The following is a 24,169-nucleotide window of genomic DNA, read 5'->3' as shown; positions in this document are numbered from 1 at the left end:
CTTTCGATTGTTGGGCGGCAGAGCTGTGATGAATCTAGTATTACGCCGAGGAGAGAGATGCTTGGAAGCTTATGGCAGGCTTTAAATAACATCCTGAAGTGTCACTTTAGAATGTTTGCACTGACTAATGAGAGTTGACACTTTTAACACCGTTACTTAGGAAGGGTACAGAGATGGCCTCTTAAGGCATCAGCTATCGTTGACTGGTGGATGTGTTTTAAACAAATTATGCGCTGAGAGATTTTAGCTTGAAAGCATTGGTGCAGTTTTGCTTTAACAAGCTAACAACTGATTTCCTGAAAGGGGTGGTATGATGTTTTGTACTTTAGCCATCAGATCAATTTGATTGATTGATTCTCTCTCTGTGTGTGTTTCTCTCTCTCTCTCTCTCTCTCTACCACTCCTTACTTTCAAGACAATATACAGGAATGTGTTAGATGATGTCTACGAATACCCTGTGCTTGAGAAAGACCTGAAAGAATTTCAAAAATTGCTGGGAATGCATCGTCGTCAGTAAGTTGCTGCTTTGCTTTTTAAGGCCTTTTGCAGAGTTATAATTAGTTTTCAGTTGACAATTTATGCTTTTGTTACTTGAGTGAAGTGAGGCCAGAAGCAGCGTAAGTGTCATTCCATGCGTTTAATATTTGTTCAGGCAACTACAAAGGAATAATTTGATACAACATGTTTGACACATACAGCGTTAGCAGAAATAGAGTAATTCTGATTCTGTCACACCAATTCATCCTTCTACTCTGACTTATATTGTAAACAGAAGATTTGTAGCTAGTTGTTACATTAATATGTCTTTAATATTTGCAGTAGGGAGTGAATTGTATTTAAGAATTTAGACAATAGAACCCACTGTATTTAAGAATTTAGACAACAGCAAACCCACTCACTGTGCTCTTTGGGCGACTGTTGTCCCAAACTCAGGCACAGCTGGCAGCGGACCAGAGTGAAGACTTTTCCGCTCTGGTCTGCCACCCAAGCACTGCGCCCCCCAGCTTGCCCAGGGTCAGGCCATCTGAATTTAATGGATGGCGGGCTATCCCACTATCCTAAGCAGCTGGCCAGGGGAATTCCCCAATGACCAGACCATGAGGGAGTGCTCCCCGCCTCCCTGGAATTGAGAGGCCTTGCTGATGGGCCGCAACTGCCACCCACCCTGTGGCTGGGTAAGCAGCCATTATTGATTTCTCTATATGGGAAGAACCTTTGAAGTGGTGGCCAATCCTTAACATTTTTTAAGTCTGTTGTGGTCACACCTGATTTCCTGTATTTTTCAAAATACATGACAAGTGAATGAAATTATTTCACAGCTTAAAGCAAGTAATTGCTCAACAATAGCTGACAGTGTATTCCTGGTTACTTCTGTATTTTCCTGTTAGCTGTGCTAGTGGTTCTGAAACTTTTGCACATTGCAGCCTTCTTCCTTTTTCAGACATCCTACATTCCTTTCAATTTTTTGACTGCGGTTACACCATATCCTAAAGCAGCTGACAAAACTGTGGATAGTCATTAAATTTATATAATTGTCGAAAGACTGGATGTTAAGTATTGCCAAAGAACTTACTGGCTGAAGATGCGCTATGTATAGATTTTAAATAAACTTTAAATTCCTACATTGCTGGTTAGCACAGAATGCTGATCCATTTGGCTTTTAGGTGTGCAATGTTAAGATCTGCAGTTTTGTAAAAATTTCCATAGGAAAATAAGCACTTAAATCTTGTAAAATTATTTCTTGTCATATGAAACAAGGTGCTAGTTAATGGCAAGCTTTTCTGCATTACATACAGTTGAGTCAGTTGCAGCATCATAACTTCTCAGTAAACTGCTAGCTTATATCTGCACAGGTCATATTGAATTCAGTAGGACTTATTTCCAGGTAATGCTACACTTGTTCCTTGGGCATAGCTTTTAATGCCCTCTTCTCTTTGCTCTTGTTAACGGTAAAGATCTGGAATATATCAACAGTTAGTTTTTGAATAGCGAGACTAATGTATTGTCTTTTGTTTCAGCACTGTAGATGAATATTCACCTCACAGAAAGGTAATGCATATAATTGGTTACTGGTGTGTACCTTTCTTTTTTTAAAAACTGTCTAGTTCTTTCAATCAATAATGGCAAATGGCCATTAAATACGCTGTCCTGTACAGGTAGCATTGCTAAAAGCATTTGTTCTTGACAGTTCACCTCTGCTTCTAGTCATGCAAGCTAAGCTAAAGTCGCTCTGGCATTATTAGTGTTTAACTAGTCTGTTCTGAGATGCCAGAATTCAGCAAAAGCCAGTCAGCCTGTCCTTGTCTGCTTCAAGTTAGACAGCTCTGAAACGGAGCAGATTTCAGCAAGCAAATCTGTAAGAGATACTGATTGCAAATGTCAGGGGGCTCTGTTGGAATAGAGGGTGTTGTGTAGTGTGTGTGGGAGACAGACAGAGAGAGAGAGAGAGGGGGGGGGGGAAATGTTACCCAGAGAGAGGGAGAGAGACGAAAATGTTATCCCAAAATTTAGGACAGACTGTGTTGCTGTGGAAATGTGATGTTGTGGTCAAGGAGTTCACTATATTAAAGCTTAGAGGTATAATACTCTTCAAAATATGACAGTGGAAGCATAGAAATCAGAAAATAAGATTGTGCTGAAATTTATTACAAAACCTTCTTGCAGTTATTCTCAGAATTCTTTCAAATTTGTACTACCTCCACTTGTCCAAAATGACAGCTCCCAGTTTATTTAGCCCAAACAGGGTGGGTGGGTTTCTTGTTCCTTTTTCTTTCTTTTTTTAAACCGCCCAACCATTTGCAGTCAGATTTATTTTCAGTGTTTCAGTAATTGCATTTTGTTCATTTTTCTTTTCCTCCATCTCCCTCCCTCATAGCATAAAGCCATTTTACATCAGTTCAGTCTCAAGGAGAACTGGCTCCAGAACAGAGGGACTGTGAATGAAACAGAGGAAGGTAAGCATAATGGATGTGGAGCAAAGGAAACAAGGAGGATGTCATTATACTATATTTTTGCATATATGTTGGAAATAAAGAACCTTTTTCAGTGACAAAGGTAAAACCACTCAAAAGACCATAGAGCTATGAGCTGAGAAGCATCCAATGCAGTGAAAATAGTGCTTAGTCTTGTGTCAAATATATCTCTCTTCCTATGAAAATGTAAAGTGTCAACTGCTACATTAAATTTTCTCCCAGCATCTGTAATAAGGATAAAAAAAAATAATCACATGGTGGAGGTGAAAATATATAATAGTTTGGAAAATAAATTGGATATTGGGATCATTTCATGTATCTAGATTTCAACCTTTCAGGTGGAATGCCTTAAGAGTTTAATATTAACTCAGCTAAAGATGAAACCTGAGTTGCCGAATTATATGTTTGGCGTTTAACATGATTGATTGGGTAACCTGTGGCCCTCCAAATGTCCCATCATTCCTGACCATTAACAGTGTTGCCTGGGGCTGATAGGACAACTCTAATCAGCATGGGCATCGGCAGGAATTGACTGAGTGGTTACACAGCCTGGGTAGCTAAACCTGACCTCTGAAAAAGTTGTATTCCTTCACTGGCTGTGATTGGTAGACCTGCTCTCCATCTAGTGGTGAATCTGGCGCCCAGATGACTGTTTTTGGCTTACTTCTGAAAACCTCAGTACTTTGTCTGGCTAATTTCATCTCCCCCCAACCCTTAATCAGTTGCACTGCTGCTACAATACGCATCATAGCCCCTTCCCCCTCCACTTCATACCTCCCTGGGAAGCTTAACAATATTATACTACACTACTGCGGTTTGATAATGATGGGTGGTATCTGCATTGGCATCAACAGCATTTTTAAAAACTGTTTTTGACCTGAGTTAGAAAGATCAGGAGCTTTAGTCTTTGCTACTATCTTTTGTTTTTTATTTGATGCACTGCTCCCGAGTCACAGCTACACTAAGATTCTAGAAATCTGAATGGTTTTCTATAGTGCACCAATCACATCTCCGCCAACTTAATACCGACTTAAGTTGCTTAAAAACAAACCAAGATAAATAATGGGTATTCACTCTAGTTTCCTCTTTGTCTAATGGGCCAGATCTGCTTTCCTAAATGCCAGTCATTGCTATGAATTCATTCATTGGCTAGAGTACTTTTCTAGCTCCCCCCCCCCAAGCTGATTTATGAAAATAAAATGATCCAGTTAAGGAGAGAATGCTAATGGGTAATGTTTCCCCAGCATAGCTATCCTCTCTGAAGAAGGGTGTCCTTTGCATGAAGAACTAAATACTGTGCTGGTCAGGTTTATTGCCAGTAAAAAAAAAAAAGCAAAGGACCTCTGGACAGTTAAGTCCAGTCAAAGGCCACTATAGGGTTGTGGCGTTCATCTTGCTTCAGGCCAAGGGAGCCAGCATTTGTCTGCAGACAGCTTTCCGGGTCATGTGGCCAGCATGACTAAACCGCTTCTGGTGCAACGGGACACCGTGTCGGAAACCAGCGACGGAAACCAGAATGGTGGTTCTGTGGTCTGAATCTGCGCAACAGGAGGGTTAGCACCTGTTTATCTGTCACAGCTCCTGCCAACCTAGCAGTTTGAAAGCACGCCAGTGCAAGTGGATAAATGGGTACCGCTGCGGTGGGAAGGTAAATGGCATTTCCATGTGCTCTGGCACTCGTCACGGTGTCCCATTGCACCAGAAGTAGTTTAGTTGTGCTGGCCACATGTTCTGGAATGTTGTGGACAAATGCCAACTCCCTCAGCCTGAAAAGCGAGATAAGCGCCGCACCCCATAGTCATCTTTGACTGGACTTAACCATCCAGGGGTCACCTTTATTACCAGTTTAGCATTTTACACATTCAAATTGTGACTTGGTTTTGGTCTGGAAGCAGTATTAGGTTTTTTTGTCCTTGCATTTTTCTAGGAAGAGGAAATGTGCCTGTAGGTCCATGTGGCAGCAGCTGTGGCTTCAGCTGTCGAGGAATGACTGTCAAACCAGACGTTAGCCAAAGCATCCCAGCAATTTGGAGATCTTGCACCCTTTAGTGAAATCTGCTTCTGTCTGTTGATTGAATTATTTTCTCTCTTTTCACAGTTTTTTGTCGTGTGTATATAACAGAACATTCTTATGTCAGCGTAAAAACTAAAGTATCCACTTCAGCTCAAGAGATCTTGAAAATTGTAGCAGAAAAGCTCCAGCATTTGCAGGAAGACTTGGCTCTGGTGGCTCTTTCATTCTCTGGGGGTAAATTATTTTCAGCTATCAGTAGACCCAGTTTTATTCTCCTTCATTTTCTGTATCTTATCTACAAAGAGAGGGCTGGCACTTTCTAGTGCAAGGATAGGGCTGTTCCCCTATGGGTCCACAGCTGGATGACCATAGTTACAATAAGGAGCTACTTAGCAGAGAGGAGTTTCCATGGCAACTGCTAATTCTTTGGTACTGTTGGATAATGTATTTCCACATCGGGTCTGGATTGCAAAGGAGTGTTCTCGTGTTCAGAAACATGTTATAAGGTTTGCCATTAAGAGATAAATCTCCCAGTTCATAATTTAAGCTAACCTGAGAGGTAGCTGTAAAAAGGGAAGTGACTGTGAAAGAGATATTTCCCCTTTGGACTAGCTGAAGTGTACTTGTACATGGAAGAAAGAAGGGGGAGGAAACTGAAAAATATGACTTCTGGAAAAATGTGTGTTTTGTAAGACAATGTAAGTAATGGGGTTCCCCCCCCCTCAGTTTTAAAAGACCCCTGCCTAGAGTCCACAAATCATTGTGAGAAATAAGTTTTCCTATTTAATTCTTAAAAAAACAACAACCAAGGCCCAATTACCTGCCCCTTTTGGGAGGGAAATCAGACTACTGCTGTTGATCTGTTTGACCAGCCTGGCTTTGGTATTTTACAGTAGGATTTTAGAGTCCCTGGAAATATGCTTAATTTTGTTACATCATAATATTATACGTGGAAAATACATAGTAAATGGCTAAACCAAAAATGTGATGGAGTTTATCAAAAGGCAACTGGGTGGATTTATTACACAGTGTAGATTCAAAGGTGCTCCTTTGATGTACATGTGTGTGCCCAACACATATACACTGCTCTGTTTTAACATGTTTGCTATTTACTGTTTTATGCCCATATTAATGAGGCACTTTTGCTGCATAAGCCTCACAGCAGTAGGTCAAGAGCTATTACACCCATTCAGTTCAGGGATGTTAAGACAGGAGACGGACCTGAAAGCAACAGGAGCAATGGGAGATTTAGTTATCATCTGCCGGTAGGGGAGTAGTAGTAAGTGAATGAGATTGGGCTGATAGAGAAATTCCTAGAGAAACTACTCTTAGAGGTTTCAGAAACTATAAGAAGCATATATGTACTTACTCACGATAGATACAGTGAATTCTGACTGTAAGAATGCATTTTGTTCTGCAAAATATGTCGATATTTCTGTTTTTCTTCTATACTAAAGAAAAGCATGAATTACAACCAAATGACCTGGCAATCTCCAAATCCCTTGAATCGTCGGCTCGTATGTTCGTATTTCGGAAGAATCTGACAGATACTTTGGTAAGGTTGTGTGTGCAGGGTTCCAAAATCTTCTGGCTTCCCTCAATACCCAAAGTAGCTGTGAGTTGTAAGGTTGTACTAAAAACCATGCTAGGTACTTTTATTGGGCCAACCAAAGTGTTCCAAAATAATGTGCAAGCTTTTGAGTTCCCTAGAACTTTTCATTGGACTAGAATAAAGCCTCGGAAGGGAGAGAGAAAAAACAGCTGGTGTTGAAGCCTTGAGTCTACATCAGCTGACAGTCTTGAGAAGGTAGTAAACAGCCAAATGAGGCTCTGTCTAATGTGCTGGCTTCATCTAATGTGTTTTCTTTGTATGGCTGTAAAAAGCGTTTAAATTACATAGTTAAATCCTGTGGACTTCGCGTCACAGTAATCTTTTTACACAACCTTTACAGCCAGGAAAACATTATTAGAAAATGAGATTAATTATTTTTAAAGGTAAAGGTAAAGGTACCCCTGCCCGTACAGGCCAGTCGTGTCCGACTCTGGGGTTGTGCGCCCATCTCGCTTAAGAGGCCGGGGGCCAGCGCTGTCCGGAGACACTTCCGGGTCACATGGCCAGCGTGACGAAGCTGCTCTGGCGAGCCTGCACCAGGGCAGCACACGGAAACGCCGTTTACCTTCCCGCTATAAAGCGGTACCTATTTATCTACTTGCACTTAAGAGTGCTTTCGAACTGCTAGGTGGGCAGGAGCTGGGACCGAACGACGGGAGCTCACCCCGCCGCAGGGATTCGAACCGCGACCATACGATCGGCAAGTCCTAGGCGCTGAGGTTTTACCCACAGCGCCACCCGCGTCCCATTAATTGTTTTTACCAAAGCTTTATAGAGATATGTTTTTATCTATATGTGAATTTTGTTTTAAGTGACACCTGCACTACATGCATCTTAAGACAGGTAATTCAGTCAAATGGAAACTGGCATTTCTCATTGAGGGAGAGGGCATTCATACTAACTGCTTTGGTGTTGAATACAAGCCTTTGTCTTAGAAGAAAATATCACTCATATGCTGTGTATACCTGCTAGGAGTTTGGTGTCATATCAACTTAAGAACTAATAGATAACAGCTTTGGTTTTACTCGCTTTGGAAAAACAGAAGCAATCTAAATGTGCACAAGTAGCAGCCAATCTCACCTTTAAGGGACAGCTGTTTCATTTTCTTTTTTAAAAAATGTCTTCATGTCCAGTGTGTCTAGAATCAATCATTTTTCACTGTAGATTTTTTTTGTATGAAGTCTTTTATCATGGATTCTGACTGGAACCATGTTTGGCACTCGTACTATAAAATATAATGCATTTGTTTTCTGTTGAACATAATAAAACATTTTACTTGGAACACAAACCTCGCTGGTGTAGAAATTCAGTTCATAGGCCAAACGCATTTGAGATGTTGGTTTCAGTATAGCTATGTTCAGGCATTATGAGGAATGACAGGATCTGTCCATTTTTGTTCTCTCGGTTTCTAATTTTTCCATTCTTAAAATCAGCTCTCCACATTTTGAAGAAATTTGGGATTTATTTTTTTTAATCCTCATGAAAATTCTTATTTATTATTAGCATAATAATAACAACAGCCACAATAATAACAACAACAACCATAACAATAACAACAATTTCATTATTTATATCTTGTGCATCTGGCTGGGTTTCCCCAGTCACTCTGGGAGGCTTACAGCGTATATGAATACACAGTAAAACAACATATTAGTGTGAATTTCTCCTAATAAACACTTTCAAGCTACAGTTTTGACTAATACACACATTTCTGCAAGCAGTTTCTCCTAATACAATGCTCAGTTGGTTAGACCATGGTGCTGATAACACCAAGGTTGCAGGTTCGATCCCTGTATGGACCAGCTGCATATTCCTGCATTGCAGGGGGTTGGACTAGATGATCCTCAGGGTCCCTTCCAACTCTACAGTTCTATGATTCTATGAATGCATTTTTGCATGTTATTTTCACTATTATATTTGGTTTTTATGCACACTTTCCCAGTATATTTGCATCTTTGTAAACATTGTTTGGCTGACAAAGTTCAAAATTGCAAATTATTATCAATCAGTCAGTCAAATTATATATATAAGTGCAATTTCAGAGGATAGTTGTTTCAATTATCATATTCCAATGATATATTTATCATATATTTATCAATTTTCATATTTATCATATATTTATCAGTTATCATATTTCAATTCGTCTTTAAATGCATACTCCATCTCCCCCCTTACTCAGGCATTATGTCTGAGTCATAAATATTAGTGGGAGCATGGGGCATAGGGTCCTGTGTACTGGTTTTGTCCCCATTGCCTGCATAAGCACTCTTTCTACCCTCTCAGCTTCCAACCTTTCTGGCTAGAGTAGAAACATCTGAAGATGACTATTTACCTGCTTTCACTTCAGTGCGTATATAACCCCTGCATGATTGGAAGCACTGTATCTGATCACACTGAGGCTTCCATGAGCATTCAGGTGAGCATGAGTAGAAGTCCCCTTCAGATGTTCCTTTTCAACATGGGGAAACAGAGAGGGCACAATATGTGTGGCCTGATGTCACTTACCTGTGCTTGTATTTTCTGCACAAGCTTTATGCCTGAACTGGGCTTATGGTTTTCTGTGATGTGTTTCGGTTGGGTTTTGTTTGTGTGTGTGTGTCTGTGTGTAATTGATTCTTAAGAGTGGTAGAGTTGCCTAATGCAATAAGAATGCATTGATCTCCTTAGTATTGAAAGCTAATTCAGTCTTAGAGCCCATAATTCTTTCAAGGCAAACAGTTTAGACAAGGTACTGAAAAAACATTACTTTATGGTCAAGATTTCAATTATGTATGCTTGTTCAGGAACTATTTCAATCTGTTATTGATTTAGAACCCTTTTGCTGAAAATGAGGAAGCCCAGCAAAGGTCAGTGAGAATTCTGGGAATTAACACGTGGGACCTTGCTTTGGAATTAACAAATTTTGACTGGAGTCTCTTCAACTTGGTTCATGAGGTAAGGTGCAATGGATGGAAATGCTTGCTGTATTCACTGCTCAGTTCTCCAGTTTGGGCTGTTTTCAACCAAATGTTTGCTCATGTAATGCCTTCTTCTGGTCATCTCATAGTATGCAACTTTCCGTGACCAATACAAGGGCAGGATACAAATGGGTTAAACTTTGAACCAAAATTCATGTGCATAAGTAAAATGCAAAGCGTCTCTCATTGCTTAATGGAGCTAATTTTTACTGCCACCCAAATTAATTTAAAAAATCTAAATTACTTGAGACTTGGAGGAACTAAAAAGGACAGAGTTCATCAGGCTGTCATTAGTTCTCAGACTGAAACCTATAGCAGCAATTAGTGGATGCCAAGTTGGAAACAAACCGTTCGTGCATTTTTCATAACTATGTCCAGGAGGATAATTGCTGAAAATCTCACAAGATTACTTGAAATTCTGGACTCTTTCTGAACTGCTTGAGGTTCGTTCATAAATTATTAAAAGGAGTTGTCTGGCCAAGTATCAACAGTTACACTTTTCAGAATGGTTAAATTCTCATTTGCATTTTTTAAAAGCCTAATTACTCTTTTAACTGTCTTCCAGCAAGAGCTGATATACTTCACCTTCAGCAGAAAGGGCAATGGGGAAAACACTGTGAATCTTAGTCTTCTGCTTCAAAGATGCAATGAAGTTCAACTCTGGGTTGCTACAGAAATACTCCTTTGCAACCAGCTCTGTAAACGTGTACAGCTAGTGAAAAAGTTCATTAAAATTGCTTCTCAGTAAGTTTCAACCAATGTGAACGTTGAATTCACATTCAGTCTTTTAAAACTGTACTTAAGGATAATGAAATGATAGAAAGGTGTATTGCTGTGCCATGAATTTGACTAGTACTTTGTGATGTGCATATAAAATGCTACACGAGGCAAGGACAGACTATTTTGTCTTAAAACACACACACACACACACACACACACACTAATTTAATAATGTGAGCTTTTCACAGCCAAGGCGCAGCTGAGACAGCAATAGTATAGATTGTTCAGACTGTAGTGGAAGATTAAAAAAAAAAAAGAACTGGCGGGTATTAGAAGTCACCCCAGAACTGGCCCTACTGAACATCTTCCATTAATAATGCCCACTTACATTATAAAGAGCTCATAACCCACCTACTCTCAGCATCTAGAAGCTTCCTAACCAGACACTGGAGAGAACTGTTAGGAGTAAACATGGACCAATAGTATCAAATTGTATGGGAAACAGCCTTACTAGAAAAGCTAACCAATAAACTGAAACTGACATGGGGACAAATGGAGGGAGACACTTTCACTCCAGTATGGTTCCCCTTCATCACCAACATAGCCCAACAAGACAACAACAAGAATCCGCTAACAGCATATGAATCGATATAGCTAACCTGATCCAAAAATCCACTCCCTCACAGTCTCACCCACATAAACAAGTATCATTACAGCCAACCAACCAACCACACCCTAGGCCACCCCTCAACCTCTCTCACCACTAAGGAAAGATAGCAAGTGAATAGAAAGAGAACCTACATAAGTGACTGACACAAAACCCCACACATACACTAAGTAGAAGAATAGAAGCAGCCCCACCCTCCACCCCTCTTTACTTCCATCCTTATACTGCATGCAACACTAATGTCTCACAACAAATGAAACTGATCTGTAGAAAAAACAATGCATATATTTTTGTAAACTAATAAATCTTTAATAAAAATGATTATATGTTTTTAAAAGATTCAGCATGCACCTATATATAGATCACAGATAGACTATAGAACTTAGTGTGTGTGCGCACAGAGATAGAGTTCTGTGTGTAGAACCTCTTTCTTGTTTTACTCTTCATATCTTCTGTGTTCAGGGTTGTAGTCTTAAACAACATTAAACTATTAATCAGTAATCAGTAAAATGCTCTCTTTTTTGCATTCCCTGTTGTTGCTTACAGGGAACTCTTCATGATCCACTTCAATTAGGTACTCAAAAGTTACCAAATGTTTTGTCATCTGAACTAAAACGAAATTCTAGTATCAGTCGACTTAGTACACTGGCATTCAGTTAAAATACATTTTAAAAACTGTTCCTTCAGACTAGTTAAAGTATACTGTGCATTTATACCCCACCTTGGAAACTTATTGAAGAGCATGACATAAAACCCTGAAATACATGACATACATGGAATAGGAATTCCCATCTGTGTAGCTTAGTGTGAAAAATACAACTATTTTATTAACTTGCAGATAAGCAAGTAAAAAGTATTTCTAGATAATCCATTTATAATGCAGTATACTCTGCAAATGTCACTCATTAAATGCATGACATCCATCCATTTTTTGCAGTAGTGTTTCTTGAGTTGCATTTTCCAAGCATGTAAATTGCAATTTTGTGTTGCTGAGAAAGTGAAATTCTCCCACCAGACAGCACTACCATTGTTAATGCAATTGCTGTGTGGAACAGAGTTACACAGACAAGCAGGAAGCACCTGTTTGATAATCCGAATGTGACCAAAGGTAGCTAATAACTGATCAGGGGAATATATAGGTTGCACATTAATTAAATTTGTGGCAATAAACAACAAAATAAACTGGAGGTTACAAAAGAAAAAGAAAAATGATTCAGGATTGTAGGCATATGTGTAAACAACATTGGGAGAGATTTAATTTAGATAAGCTCAAAGCTGTGCTACTAAGCAATACTAATTCCAGGATAAGGAAACAGAAACATGATTGCTTGTTAATGATTGGTAGTTTTGAGAAGACATTTGAATCTTAATAATAGAAAAATGAAACATTTGGAAGAAGTATGCCACAGTTTCTAATAAATATAGTGAAACTTCTGTGCTTATTGCTGCACTTGGACTATCATATCTCTGTATTATAAGATGTGAATGAATTTCAGAGATGGATTTAGGGGAGCACAGCCAGTTTGATTGCACAGGGCAGTGAACCTCAGGGACAGTGCAACTGTTATTAAGAATGGAGCACAAGAAACAGCCGCTTGACTCTTCCTTGGCACAAGTGAAATGTGCAAATTCACATGAATGCACAGCCACAAATCTCAGGCTGCAATCCTAAAAATGGGGTCAGGTCCACTGAGCAAGTGGGACTTGCATAGGATTAGTCTTAAATCCTCTATTAGTCTTAAATCCTCAGTTGTTTTTAAAGTCAAATGTCACTGCACAGACAATAGGGCTAAAAAAGAAGAAGATTGCCTGCATTGTCCCTTTAAGTAAAACAAAAATGGCACCAAGGCAGCCACAGATGAGGGAAACAGACTGCATAGAGGTACAAGAACTCTGGAAGCACCTTTGAAGGGGCTAGTGGTTAAATTAAAGTCATGAGTTTTGGCAGGAGGAAGTAAGTTACTCTTATGACATTAAAGTTGAGGAACAGAGGAAAACAATAATTTGGGGGGCATCTTACTGGGCCTGCACCCAATTGGGTCACTACAGAACTTAGTGTTAATATACTTGGAACAGTTAATCTACCATACCTCTCCACACTAGTAGTATTAAGGCTTTGAATATATAGAAAGTTACACCATGTGTTTGTTTTTTGTATTTTCTATTTTCATAGCTGCAAAGCCCAAAGAAATTTGAATTCATTCTTTGCCATTGTTATGGGTCTCAACACTGCATCCGTCAGTCGGCTTTCTCAGACCTGGGAGGTAATACAAGTATTTTGTTTTTAAAATTCATTAAAATTCTTGTTTTAGCTTTCAGCCCACAGGCCAACCTTGGCACACCTAGGAGGCCAATTTGGTTTATGAGGTTATTTCCCCCAAATCATACCCACCCACTCTCCAGCTGACATCGCTTGTGACATCAGCTGATGAGCAGGAGGACAGGGTTTTATCATGCATTGATTGTGTGCCCTGTTCCCAGCAGGGAACAAGATTCTGCAGTCAAGGAAGCAAGATTTAATTTCTGCTCATTAGCAGATGAGTGGGGCTTAAAGCGCTAAAGATGTTGACTTAGCAAAATACGGGGGGGGGGGGATAGATATATAGATAGATATAGATATAGATATAGATATAGGTCTAAAGTATGGAGCTAAACACACTTTCCAGCAGGAGAGAACCCCCAGCAGAGTACTGAAAAACACAAAATGATGCAGCACAGTTCAACATGGGAATAATAATCTGATAGACCTTTAAAATATCCTGTTCTAGCCATTTATAGCCCTCCCCCCCCCCGACAGTAAATAGACCACACAGTTAGTAAGTTTAAATACTTTACTTACAAACGCCAAAGGTTGGATTCATATGTTGTCCCATGCAGAACACAGGTAGAAATATTGGGTTTACAAAATACAGAAATAGCTCTAAGTATACGGTCTAAGCATGTAGCGAGCAAACTCAGGCTTGTCCTATCTCAGCGAGTTCACATGATGAAAGAGAATGAACAAAGGAGGAAACCTAACTTCCTTTCAGGTGAGGGCTGTGACCTACCTGAGTCTAGGAATACATTTCTGTGGTCTTAACCCCTTCGTGCATTAACTAAGCCTAAGCTTGCTAGTTATGTTTGATGGCAATTTTCCACAAAGACCAGAGTTGTTTGAAGGCTTAAGAGGGTATGGCAGAACCCTTCGAAGTGGCTTCGCCCTCCCTTGGAGGGCTGTCTCTAATCCTCAAAGGGATTGTAACAGATTCTTCTGTCACATGCTCCTGCGTTGTTGTGAAGTAGGAGAAGCTGCAACCGAGTCATTCCCTGAGTTTGAGGGTGATGGAAGAACCATCAGGTACTGAGGGCCCACTTCCAAGTGGTTCCTTTAAATCTTGGGATGACACTGGGAGATAGATGCAGAGGACACAATTCTTCCCTATTTAAAATAATAAAATCAGAAAAACTAGCGTTCCCCCTGAAACGTAGCTATCCCCACTGCTCCAAGGAGATTTTAGTATCAGTTCAGGCTAGCACTAATATACTGTTGATACGTTTTACTTTTTTAAATGAAATAATCAGAAAGGCCTTAAGACAAATGAGGCAGACAGAGATGTTAGTGAATAAAATGAACACAGATTTTAGGAAGCAATTATAAAAGAATTATGAGAGGGGCAGTCTCAAAATGCAAAAGGATTTGCATCACTCTTAAACATTATTCATGATGAGCAACTTGATTTTTTATGAGTTTTTTATGATGGCTAGTCACTGAAAGAAATATTAAATACTTTTCAGCATGCTTGATTCCCTCCCCCAATCAAATCCCATTTCTTTTGATTTTTTTTTTTTTTTGGTGTGTTGCAGAGAATCCCTGGAAAGTTTAAGAAGCTGTTCGCTGAACTTGAAAGTTTGACAGTAAGTATACTTTCTACAGAAAAGACTTTGATTTCTCCAGTGGTTCTCTTCCAGTGCTTAATGCAGTGGTGAGGAACCTGTGGCCCTCCAGATATTGTTGGACTCCAATTCCCATTAGCGACAGTTGGGATGCCCAATGGTCAGAGATAATAGGTGTGGCAGTTCAACCTCATCTGGAGTTTCATCAGCCCTTGATTGATGTAAACCTCATCATCTAAAGCTGGGATCCTTAGCTTTTTAGCTTACTGCAGACATATGTAGCTCCAAACTATCTATTCGCCCCTGGAGTGAATGACCTCTTATTTCACTCAGTCAGTCCTCTTTCTTTGAGAAACATTTATCTGCCTCATTTTCCAAGGAAACCTTTTATATTTAAAGCATATTGAGCTTGTGGGTGTGTAACAGATTACAAATTGCCATCCTTTAGAAAGGGTATTGATTTTCTTCTTTCCTTTCGTCGCAATCAAATTGTTTCTGTAGGACCCTTCCCTGAATCACAAAGCCTACAGAGATGCATTCAAGAAAATGAAGTCACCGAAAATTCCCTTCATGCCTTTGCTCCTTAAAGGTAATACAGTTTGTCCACATTAAACATCTTCCTAACGTTATGTATTAGTACCAAATGGGTGAGATAAATTTTTAAGCATATTGCTGCTGTTCTGTGCAGGTTTACCAGTTAGTGAAAGGTTAACTGAATGCAGTGCAGCTGTGCATATTGATAATAGATATATGTTGCACATTATGGACGGAGAAACCAAGGATCAAGAAAAGAGATTATGTGCTGACAAGAGTGACAGCAGAGAGGGTGAATAATGGAACTGTAAGATAAGATGAGACCTAAGATAGCTTCTAGAAACCCTTTTGTTCTTCAGCTGAGAATTCAAAGGTTGGCTTAATAAAAAGCCGTTCTTTTCCTGTTTCTGTCGTCCAATAAGTGAGATGTCCTGATTAAGGAGAGCGCATATTCGAAAGTAAAATTCCACCCTACTGTAGGCTGGCCATCTTTAATTCTGGTAGGTTCCCTGCTCCCCCCTTTTTCTGATGACCCTGGGATTTTGCTGTGCTTTCTTCATGACCGCTGATCTTCTGTTGCACCTTCTGCTGCCTTCAGCCTTGGATGATGGAGGCTACAATTAGGAGGGCCCATAGCTCAGCTGTACAGAATATGCTTTGCATTCATCCTCAGTCTTCAGTATCTTCATTTAAAAAATAAAAAGAGATATTGGAGCCCCACTGCTGGTCAAAAGATGATTAAATGAACCAATGATCTAATTCAGTGTAAGGCAGCTCCTTTTTAAGGCATAACCGCAGCTCAGTAACAGCATGCTTTGGATGCAGAAGCTGCAGGCTTCCATACCTGGTAGGTCTGGGACAGGTTGCTTGAGAGCTACTTGGCCGTGTTGCAGACAGTACCAGGCAAGATGGACCTATGAACTGCCTCTTCATAAAGCAGCTTGCTCAGTTCCTGCCGCCTCAGGCCTTAACTAGTAATGCTAAGCCAAAATTCTCAGCAGCATGTCTTGCTCTGTTTTGTGCCTGTGATCTTGTAGTCCCTACAGGCTATGTATAATGGATATAGGTCACACTTGGGTGCATCTTTTAACGGAACACATTGCAGCGCCCGCAATTCTGCTGAGCACTCGGCTTCTTCCAATAGCTCTATCCTACGATTTATAATCGGCCTTTGTTTCTATCTTCTGTAACCACCCCGCCCCTCTTTTCTGGAAAGCTATTTGTAGAGACTCCTTTGAGTCACCACGAACGGCCTCGGCTGCCTTTTCCCCTTTTCTGTAGGCAAAGGGATTAAAGGCATATCTTCAAATAAAGAAACATCTCCTTAGCACAATGGGATTCATTGTTTGAGAGTGTTAACATATTGCAACAAAGTCTTTAGTTATAAAGTCATCTTTGAAGAGGCTGTGTTTTAGGGCACAATCTTTAAAGGGGAAAAAAGTCTAAAGGTCAGGGTCAAGGTCAGCACAGCCACCTATAATGTTGTGTGGGCTTTGTGAGCCATGCCCAATTACAGTTGTTTTAGGGTATCTAGAAATTTTACCTCTTTGCCATGACTGGAACGTGCACATACCTGGTATATCTGAGGGTGACAACATTTCCTCCTTTGGATGCCTCATCTTTTTTCATTCTCCTTGGGCACTCTTGTGTGTGTGTGTTTGTGTGTGTGTTTCTTTCTGTCTGTGTCTGTGTTAGTATATGCCCAGTACTAAATTATTCTTGGGGCCTGGTATCACCACCCATAGCACTCCTGCGAAGAAGTCTGTCCCTCTTGACATTTCTAAGTTGTTGGATTCTGTGTCCTCCTTGACGTATCTCCATGATGCTCCTCCCTATTATTCCTGTAGAGTTTGTATCCAGAAATAACCATGTCCCACTGCTTTTCTTCATCCCACCAGGTTTCCATTTTGCCAGCTATTTCTATGCTCTATTTTACACCAGTCCATCCAACTTGCTCATCTTCACTTGGAGGTTTCTAGCCTTAGCATATGAATGCATTTATCGTCTTGTCTGTCTCTGCAGATGTCTTTGGGGCATATTTTCCTCACCAGAGTGCTTTGGCTTCTTTCAATGTACTTTCAATGCCTAGTTCTCTGGACAGTTTTTGAATATTTTCATCCTCACTTCTGGAGGATGATTTGTCCTCCAGAATGGATGCTTCTCATCTCCTATCGGCTTTTCCGCAGCAGTCATTTTAAAAGCAGCTGTGCCTTTTTTCTTTTTTATATCAAGTGCTTTCCCCCTCCCCCCTCCCCAGCAGCCTTGAATAGGCCCTCCAAGGAGAAGTGTGGGAGGGAATTAACACCTTTTAAGTAAGAGTAAGTAAAGCAGGAAATTTGAAATAACCCCTTTCTTAAATAGGTAAAAAGTACCTCAACAACAATACCCCTTTTTAAGTAATTGAATTTCTACAGCAAACTCTGTTGTTTCACAGACAGTGCTTTTGAAAATCTCGCTGATTTTTCAAATATTTAATAAAACACTGTTTTGCTCTTTACAATACAGCTCAGATGCAATTTTCTGCTCCACTGAATTTATCCAGGCTCATAGTTGTTGGCAGCAAAGCAAATTTCTATCCTTTTTTTATTCTTTCTCCTCCCTCCCTGTTCCTCATAAGGCTTTTACTTCAGTCTTTAAAGTTTTTTTAATAAAAAAACACACTTCAGAAAAGAAAAAAAAGCACACTTCAGGCTTTTCAGAGGAATGCCTTCTTTATTAGCATTGACAGTAACAATTTCACCTTCTCCATTTTGCCTTAGTGACAGGGCAGGCAAGGCATTGCAGTGGGGAGTGTATAATATGCAATGTTGGCACCTGAGTCTAGGAGGTGAGGTTGACAGAAAGCACAGCAGTGTGGGAAGAGTGGAGAAGTAAGCATCAGCCAAGTCATCCTGTTTCAAAGGGACCAGTTCTGAAAAGTTTAAGAAAGCAAAGGAACGCATTAGTAGTCTTGGTATTTGCAGCGTTGCAGCCCTTCGTTTATGCTAACGTCTGGAAAAAAATCCAATAGGAAGTAGGTAGCCGATTGATGCTGTTTATATGTACTGCCAAATTTGTATATGTGGGTGTATTCCTTACCAAAAAAAAAAAAAAAAGGGACCACCCTTCTCTATAAACAGGTATGCCCATTTGTTCACTCCGACCCTTAACCAGAAGAAGAGAGCCAGTGTGGTGTGGTGGTTAAGAGCAGTGGACTCGTAATCTGGTGAACCAGGTTCGCTTCCCCGCTCCTCCACATGCAGCTGCTGGGTGACCTTGGGCCAGTCACACTTCTATGAAATCTCTCAGCCTCACTCACCTCACAGAGTGTTTGTTGTGGGGGAGGAAGGGAAAGGAGAATGTTGGCCGCTTTGAGACTCCTGAAGGGGAGTGAAAGGTGGGATACCAAGTTCAAACTCCTCCTCCTCCTCTTCTTCTCTTCTTCTTCTTCTTCTTCTACTGTTGCCATGTACAGATGTGCTCTTTAGGCTTCTAGGTGACTTCTTTCAGGATAGTCAGCTTTTGCCCAGAAGCCTCCAGCTACTGATCTTAAAAGTTGGACAAATTTCCTGTTTATTTTAAAGCAGTGGTTCCCAAACTTTTTTTTTTGGCCATGCCCCACCTACGCATTCTCGAATTGCCCCCTTTAAAAATCAAATTGCCCCCCTGTGGGGCATGTGCCCCACGTTGGGAACCATGGTTTTAAAGTAAGGGAGATGTGTGCTTCAGCTGTGGAGAGGGGGGGGGGAGAACACGTATTTTAAAGAATTGGAAAGACTGAAAAAGTGGAAATTCAAAAATTCTGGTTTCCTAGCTGAACTCTTCAGCAAATAATGCAATAATGTAGAGAGGGTTGTAGAGCTGGAACCCCAAGAGTCATCTAATCCAACTCCCTACAGTGCAGGAATCCCAGCAAAAGAATCCCTGACAAATGGCCATCCAGTCTTTGTTTAAAAACATCCAATGAAACAGAGTCTACCACCTTCTGAAGTTGTCCATGCCACTGTCAAATCGCTCTTATAGTAAGAAAGTTCTTCCTAATGGTCACTCAGAATCTCTTGTAACGTAAAAAAAGAGAAAAGAACCTAATGTGCAGGACTTCATCAAGAAATTGACAATACATGAACTTCTGCTTTTCCAATACTGTTCCCCCCGCCCCCAGTTCTTTAAAATTTGAGGCTTTCCCCTTTCTCAGAGTTTTTCACTGATCAGTTCAGAGAAAATCTAAGAATAATGGAACACTGTGTTACATTACTGTCACCATTTCATGCCATGTAGCGTAAAAATGGGGGATATTTATTTATTGTATTTATTACATTTCTATACCACCCTTCAACCAAGAATCACAGTGCAGTTTACAAATTTTGATGTTTGTCTTGTTTTTTTAGATGTAACATTTATACATGAAGGGAATAAAACTTTTCTGGATAACCTGGTTAACTTTGAAAAGCTGGTATGTAACATTTTCTGTTTTTAAGTTCAATATTGTGGCAGGACGGGAGGCTTGCTACATTGTCACTTATCCACTTTCCATTTTTGTTTTGTTTTGTTAATTCCAGTTCTTCCGAATAGTGTTTCTTTAGAAGCAGGGGTACTGTTTATTCCTCATTTGATTCTGCTTTCCCTTGAGAGTTTCTACAATAACAGTAGGATAATGAGCTTTTAACCAAAGGTTCAGCTAGACGCCATTTTATTATATTTTCAAAGATTGGGCACAAGATTAGTCCAATAAAAAAATGAATCTGCATAAGAATAAATCAGAATATAAATTCCAGTTGTTTTCACTAGTGTCAGGTGATAATCTTTCTAGTCTACAAGCGGAACTGCATATTACGTTGTGGTATTTTGGGCAGGCGTATTTTTAATTTATTACATTTATATTACAATTTTTGTCTGCCAATGTGCTTATAAAATAGTATCTGCATTTAATTAAGTACTTTATTGCCCAAATACATTTAACTCCGACTACAACATTACTGATCTCTCTTTGAAATGTTTCACATTAGCGCGAAAAGTAAAGTAACCCTTGATGCACACAAAATAAAAAAAATTCCTTCCAGTAGCACCTTAAAGACCAACTGAGTTAGTTCTAGGTATGAGCTTTCGTGTGCATGCACACTTCTTCACACATTATTGTGACTTTATCTCCAGCATTTAGGTCTTCAACATGCTTTTCAAATTTTACTGCTGCTGCTATCTTAAGAGGCAAATCTGCTGCAGAGCGGTAGGGTGTCATGGATAAAAAGGTGACAAGCCAACAGTTCTGCCATTAAGCAAAGGTTGTCTTAACGTTCTTTGCAAGAGGGGGAAGCAAGATGGCTAGTGTGGGGAGCACAACCTGCAAGAAAACATGCTCCCAGGCGTGCCGTATAGCTAGAAGACAGGATTAGTTATTGAGAGCAGGGCACAACAATGGAGAAACTGAGTGAAAGACACATTCTTTCATCCTCCTCCCAGAGTAAAGGGACCCATGACTGTTAGGTCCAGTTGCGGACGACTCTGGAGTTGCGACGCTCATCTCGCTTTACTGACCGAGGGAGCCGGTGTACAGCTTCCAGGTCATGTGGCCAGCATGATTAAGCCGCTTCTGGCAAACCAGAGCAGTGCATGGAAATGCCGTGTACCTTCCCGCCAGAGTGGTACCTATTTATCTACTTGCACTTCTTGGGGTGCTTTTGAACTGCTAGGTTGGCAGGAGCAGGGACCAAGCAACGGGAGCTCACCCTGTCGCGGGGATTCAAACTGCCAACCTTCTGATTGGAAAGCCCAAGAGGCTCAGTGGTTTAGACCACAGTGCCACCCGTGTCCTGCTCCCAGAGTATAAAAGGACAAAAACTGAAGACTCGTAGCTGCTTCGAAGTTTATATTAATACTGCCACAATGGCATGTTTTTGCACCAGGCAGAAAACTAGGAAGAGCTGCTCTCTTGAATCTCAGGGAAGAGCCTCATTATGAGTTCTTAGTGGCTTGTCTTGCAAACAGGGCAACTTCAGAGCCACATTATCAGAAATATGATTTGCACATTGGTAATCTGGCATTTCCACAGAGCTATTCCATTCAGCACATTTTTATAACTCACAACTGTGGCATGATCTGTATTATGACAGACAAAACAGGGGCAATCAGTTTTTCTTCTTCTTTGGGAGCTAGGCAGTTTGTGCTTTTATTTTTTTATATAATATCACTAGTGAAAGCTAATTTCAGACAGGTTGCTTCAAGTTTAGCTACTAAGAATTGTTTGGGTCTGGTTGAATGTCTCCTCTGCTTATATTGCAATTGTGATCAAATAATAATTGCAGGAAAACGTTATGGACCAAGCCCTCAGCTGGAGCAAATCAATGTAGCTTCATGAATCTATGCCAGTTCAAATCAGCCCAAGATCCAATCATACATGTGCAATGAAATTGGAAAGGTTTTCCTCTCTCTAATCGGTGCAGCCATCTGTGACCTATATTGCCTAAGAAAAGAACAGCATAGGAATGAACTCTTTTTAAATAACTATTCATACTCAACTATTGCAATTCCAGAGGCATACTGGGTAGAATGTTTTCTCTGAAGTTAAGAATTCTCTTCCTTCTTATGTCATGCCATCTAATCCCCATTTAGATAGAAGCTTCATTCATTTGAATGTCATTTCACTAATGGAAAAAATGTGGGGCCTGCCTGGATTGCTGGTCATTTTTGTAAACAATGCTGATGTTAACACGCACATACTGAATTCTTATACTGCAGATACATGCAGAATTCAGATAATTTCCCACTGCTCCTGTAATGTATCAAAGCAGCCCTGAATCAATGCTCGAAGTTATCCATGATAGCTTTCTCTTAAGATCTCTCAGAAGATCTTACATTTTCACACACACACCCCAAAAAAATCTGGAAATGGGAAGAGAATATGGCTTGCCTTCCATGCTAAAGGAAAGGTTATGCCTGCTCTTCTTGTACAACTACCAGAGTAGCTTTTTTTGTAAAAAAATATATATATTCTATTGGATTAATATTCAGTGGTTCCTTTTGTATATTATCTTCACAGCACATGATTGCAGACACAGTCCGGTCTTTGAGACACTGCAGACACAACCAGTATGGTGAGTAAAGATTTCTCTCTTTACTTAGGCTTTGAGCAAATATAAAAACCTTCCTCACAGCAGGTCTCTCTGACTAGCCCATATGACAGCAATAAACCATTTTTTGCCCAAAGCAACAGAGACTTATAGTGGGCATCTTAAAGACTATTCACTGTAGCATAAGCTTGAGAAATACAACTGAACCAGTACATCTGGCATTTACATACACCATTGTTTATTGTTTTTTGACTGCTTAGAAATAATCCTATGAATGAACTAAAAGGATTTATGCTGAAAAGGGATCAACTTTCTTGTTTGATGCAATCTTTTTTTGTTCATATTTTCAATTTTGTTCATATTATTCATGATTGAGGCTATTTGTCTGAGATGATAGACCTTTTCTACACATATAGAGAATGTATGCATAGACAAGTTACTTGCTAGCTTAGAGGTCATCTGAGGAGAGGAGATATGCAGAGCTAATCGCCTTAGGCCCAGGTGAAATTAGAAGTCTTTGGAGAGTCACCATCCTCAGCCATATCTGTTTAATTGATTACCACAGTTAGTCTGGAAATAAACATATTCGTTTTTATTTGAAATGTTGACGCCTGTAGTTAATTGCATTTTGGGCATGGGTTCAGGGGGAAGAAGCTGTAAGGTAACTGATCTCATTCATTCATTTTTCTTTTGTCTAGGAAATGAAGTTCCCCAAAAAGAACATCAGGAGCTGAAGCCCTACGTCCATCACTTGCACATCATCGATAACCAGCAGGTGCTGTTTGAGCTTTCTCATAGGATAGAGCCTCGCGTGTGAGTTCAGGCAGATTCACATACCTGCAGCACTTTCAATTAAGTGAATGTTTATGCCAAGTATGTTGCTTCCCTTGGAGAGAGGTGAATGCTGAGTTTTATCAGTAGCTGATGCCATAACAAGCACAGCCATCTCTTGCAAAGCAGAAAGAAGAGCTGTTCGCATCAGCCTTCCCGGATGAGAGAAATGCCATTTCCATTCAACTGCAGACGGGGAAAGAGAGAAACAGCATTCTTCATATACAAAGACTTGACTCCTTCAAAAAAAATAAATCTTGGTCCAGAGTAGCTTTCAATTCAGACTCTTATCAGTGTTAAATTGGGGGGAAAGAAGACATTGTGACACTATGAAGAAACTTTTTAGCAAGCAGTACTATGTGAGAAAGGCACTCATAATTTGCCACACACGGATGCGCCTCACTAATCATCATAAGCTGCCAAAAGGATTGTTTGTTGCCAAAAAAAATAATAGATGAAAACAGAGAAAAAGAAGTACATACTGAATAAACTTTCCTGGGATATGTAGCAACCACTGCTGCATGAACATAAAGAATGACAACTTGTTAGAGCACAGCATACAGACTCATTCAAACAAATTGTAGAATTGGACAAGCAGCAGGTGATACTTCATTTTAGCAGCCTTCCCTTCTGAATGTGTTCCACAGCATAAAGCAAAATTTCACACTGTTAAACTGTTTGCAGCAACAAGTGCAGTGTTTCTACACGGGATTGAGTAGCAGAGTGCACAGTGATTTCTTGAATGTTTCTCTCAGCTTTTATTTTATTTTATTAGAACTCCCTTTCCAATTAGTCTAATTTAGATAATCAAGCTCATGAGCCGACATGCTTATAGTTTATTACAAAAGGAATACAGTATGCTTTACTCCTTGATATCTGTACCATAAGATTACTGCAGTTGCCTTTAGATGGGTGTAATGTGACTTTTAAGCAATGGTTAAGTAAA

The 24,169-nt window shown here is 40.0% G+C and overlaps 1 protein-coding gene and 1 long non-coding RNA gene across 2 annotated transcripts in view; one reads left to right on the top strand and one right to left on the bottom strand.

Annotated features, from left to right (window-relative positions):
• RAPGEF5 (Rap guanine nucleotide exchange factor 5) overlaps nt 1-23,897 on the top strand; it is a 130,798-nt gene extending 106,901 nt beyond the window's left edge. Inside the window, exons 14-26 of the mRNA XM_081834033.1 lie at nt 416-513; nt 2,019-2,049; nt 2,876-2,954; nt 5,071-5,220; nt 6,444-6,541; nt 9,410-9,532; nt 10,121-10,299; nt 13,116-13,206; nt 14,786-14,836; nt 15,317-15,404; nt 19,717-19,781; nt 22,362-22,416; nt 23,091-23,897. Coding sequence (XP_081690159.1) covers nt 416-513; nt 2,019-2,049; nt 2,876-2,954; nt 5,071-5,220; nt 6,444-6,541; nt 9,410-9,532; nt 10,121-10,299; nt 13,116-13,206; nt 14,786-14,836; nt 15,317-15,404; nt 19,717-19,781; nt 22,362-22,416; nt 23,091-23,209 — 1,227 coding nt within the window. The 3' untranslated portion in view covers nt 23,210-23,897. The remainder of the gene's footprint in view (nt 1-415; nt 514-2,018; nt 2,050-2,875; nt 2,955-5,070; nt 5,221-6,443; nt 6,542-9,409; nt 9,533-10,120; nt 10,300-13,115; nt 13,207-14,785; nt 14,837-15,316; nt 15,405-19,716; nt 19,782-22,361; nt 22,417-23,090) is intronic.
• Nucleotides 15,414-23,338, bottom strand: LOC309325781. The gene is made up of 3 exons (XR_014149999.1): nt 23,230-23,338; nt 21,643-21,785; nt 15,414-18,260 (listed from the first exon to the last, which is right to left on the bottom strand). It is a non-coding gene; the product is annotated as an uncharacterized lncRNA (long non-coding RNA).
• Nucleotides 23,898-24,169: the final 272 nt, after the last annotated feature.

This window comes from Podarcis erhardii (assembly GCF_964252035.2).
Source record: "Podarcis erhardii genome assembly, chromosome: 12".
Classification (NCBI taxonomy): domain Eukaryota; kingdom Metazoa; phylum Chordata; class Lepidosauria; order Squamata; family Lacertidae; genus Podarcis; species Podarcis erhardii.
Note: the sequence above shows the minus strand (reverse complement) of the source record. Positions and strands in the feature narration are given on the sequence as shown.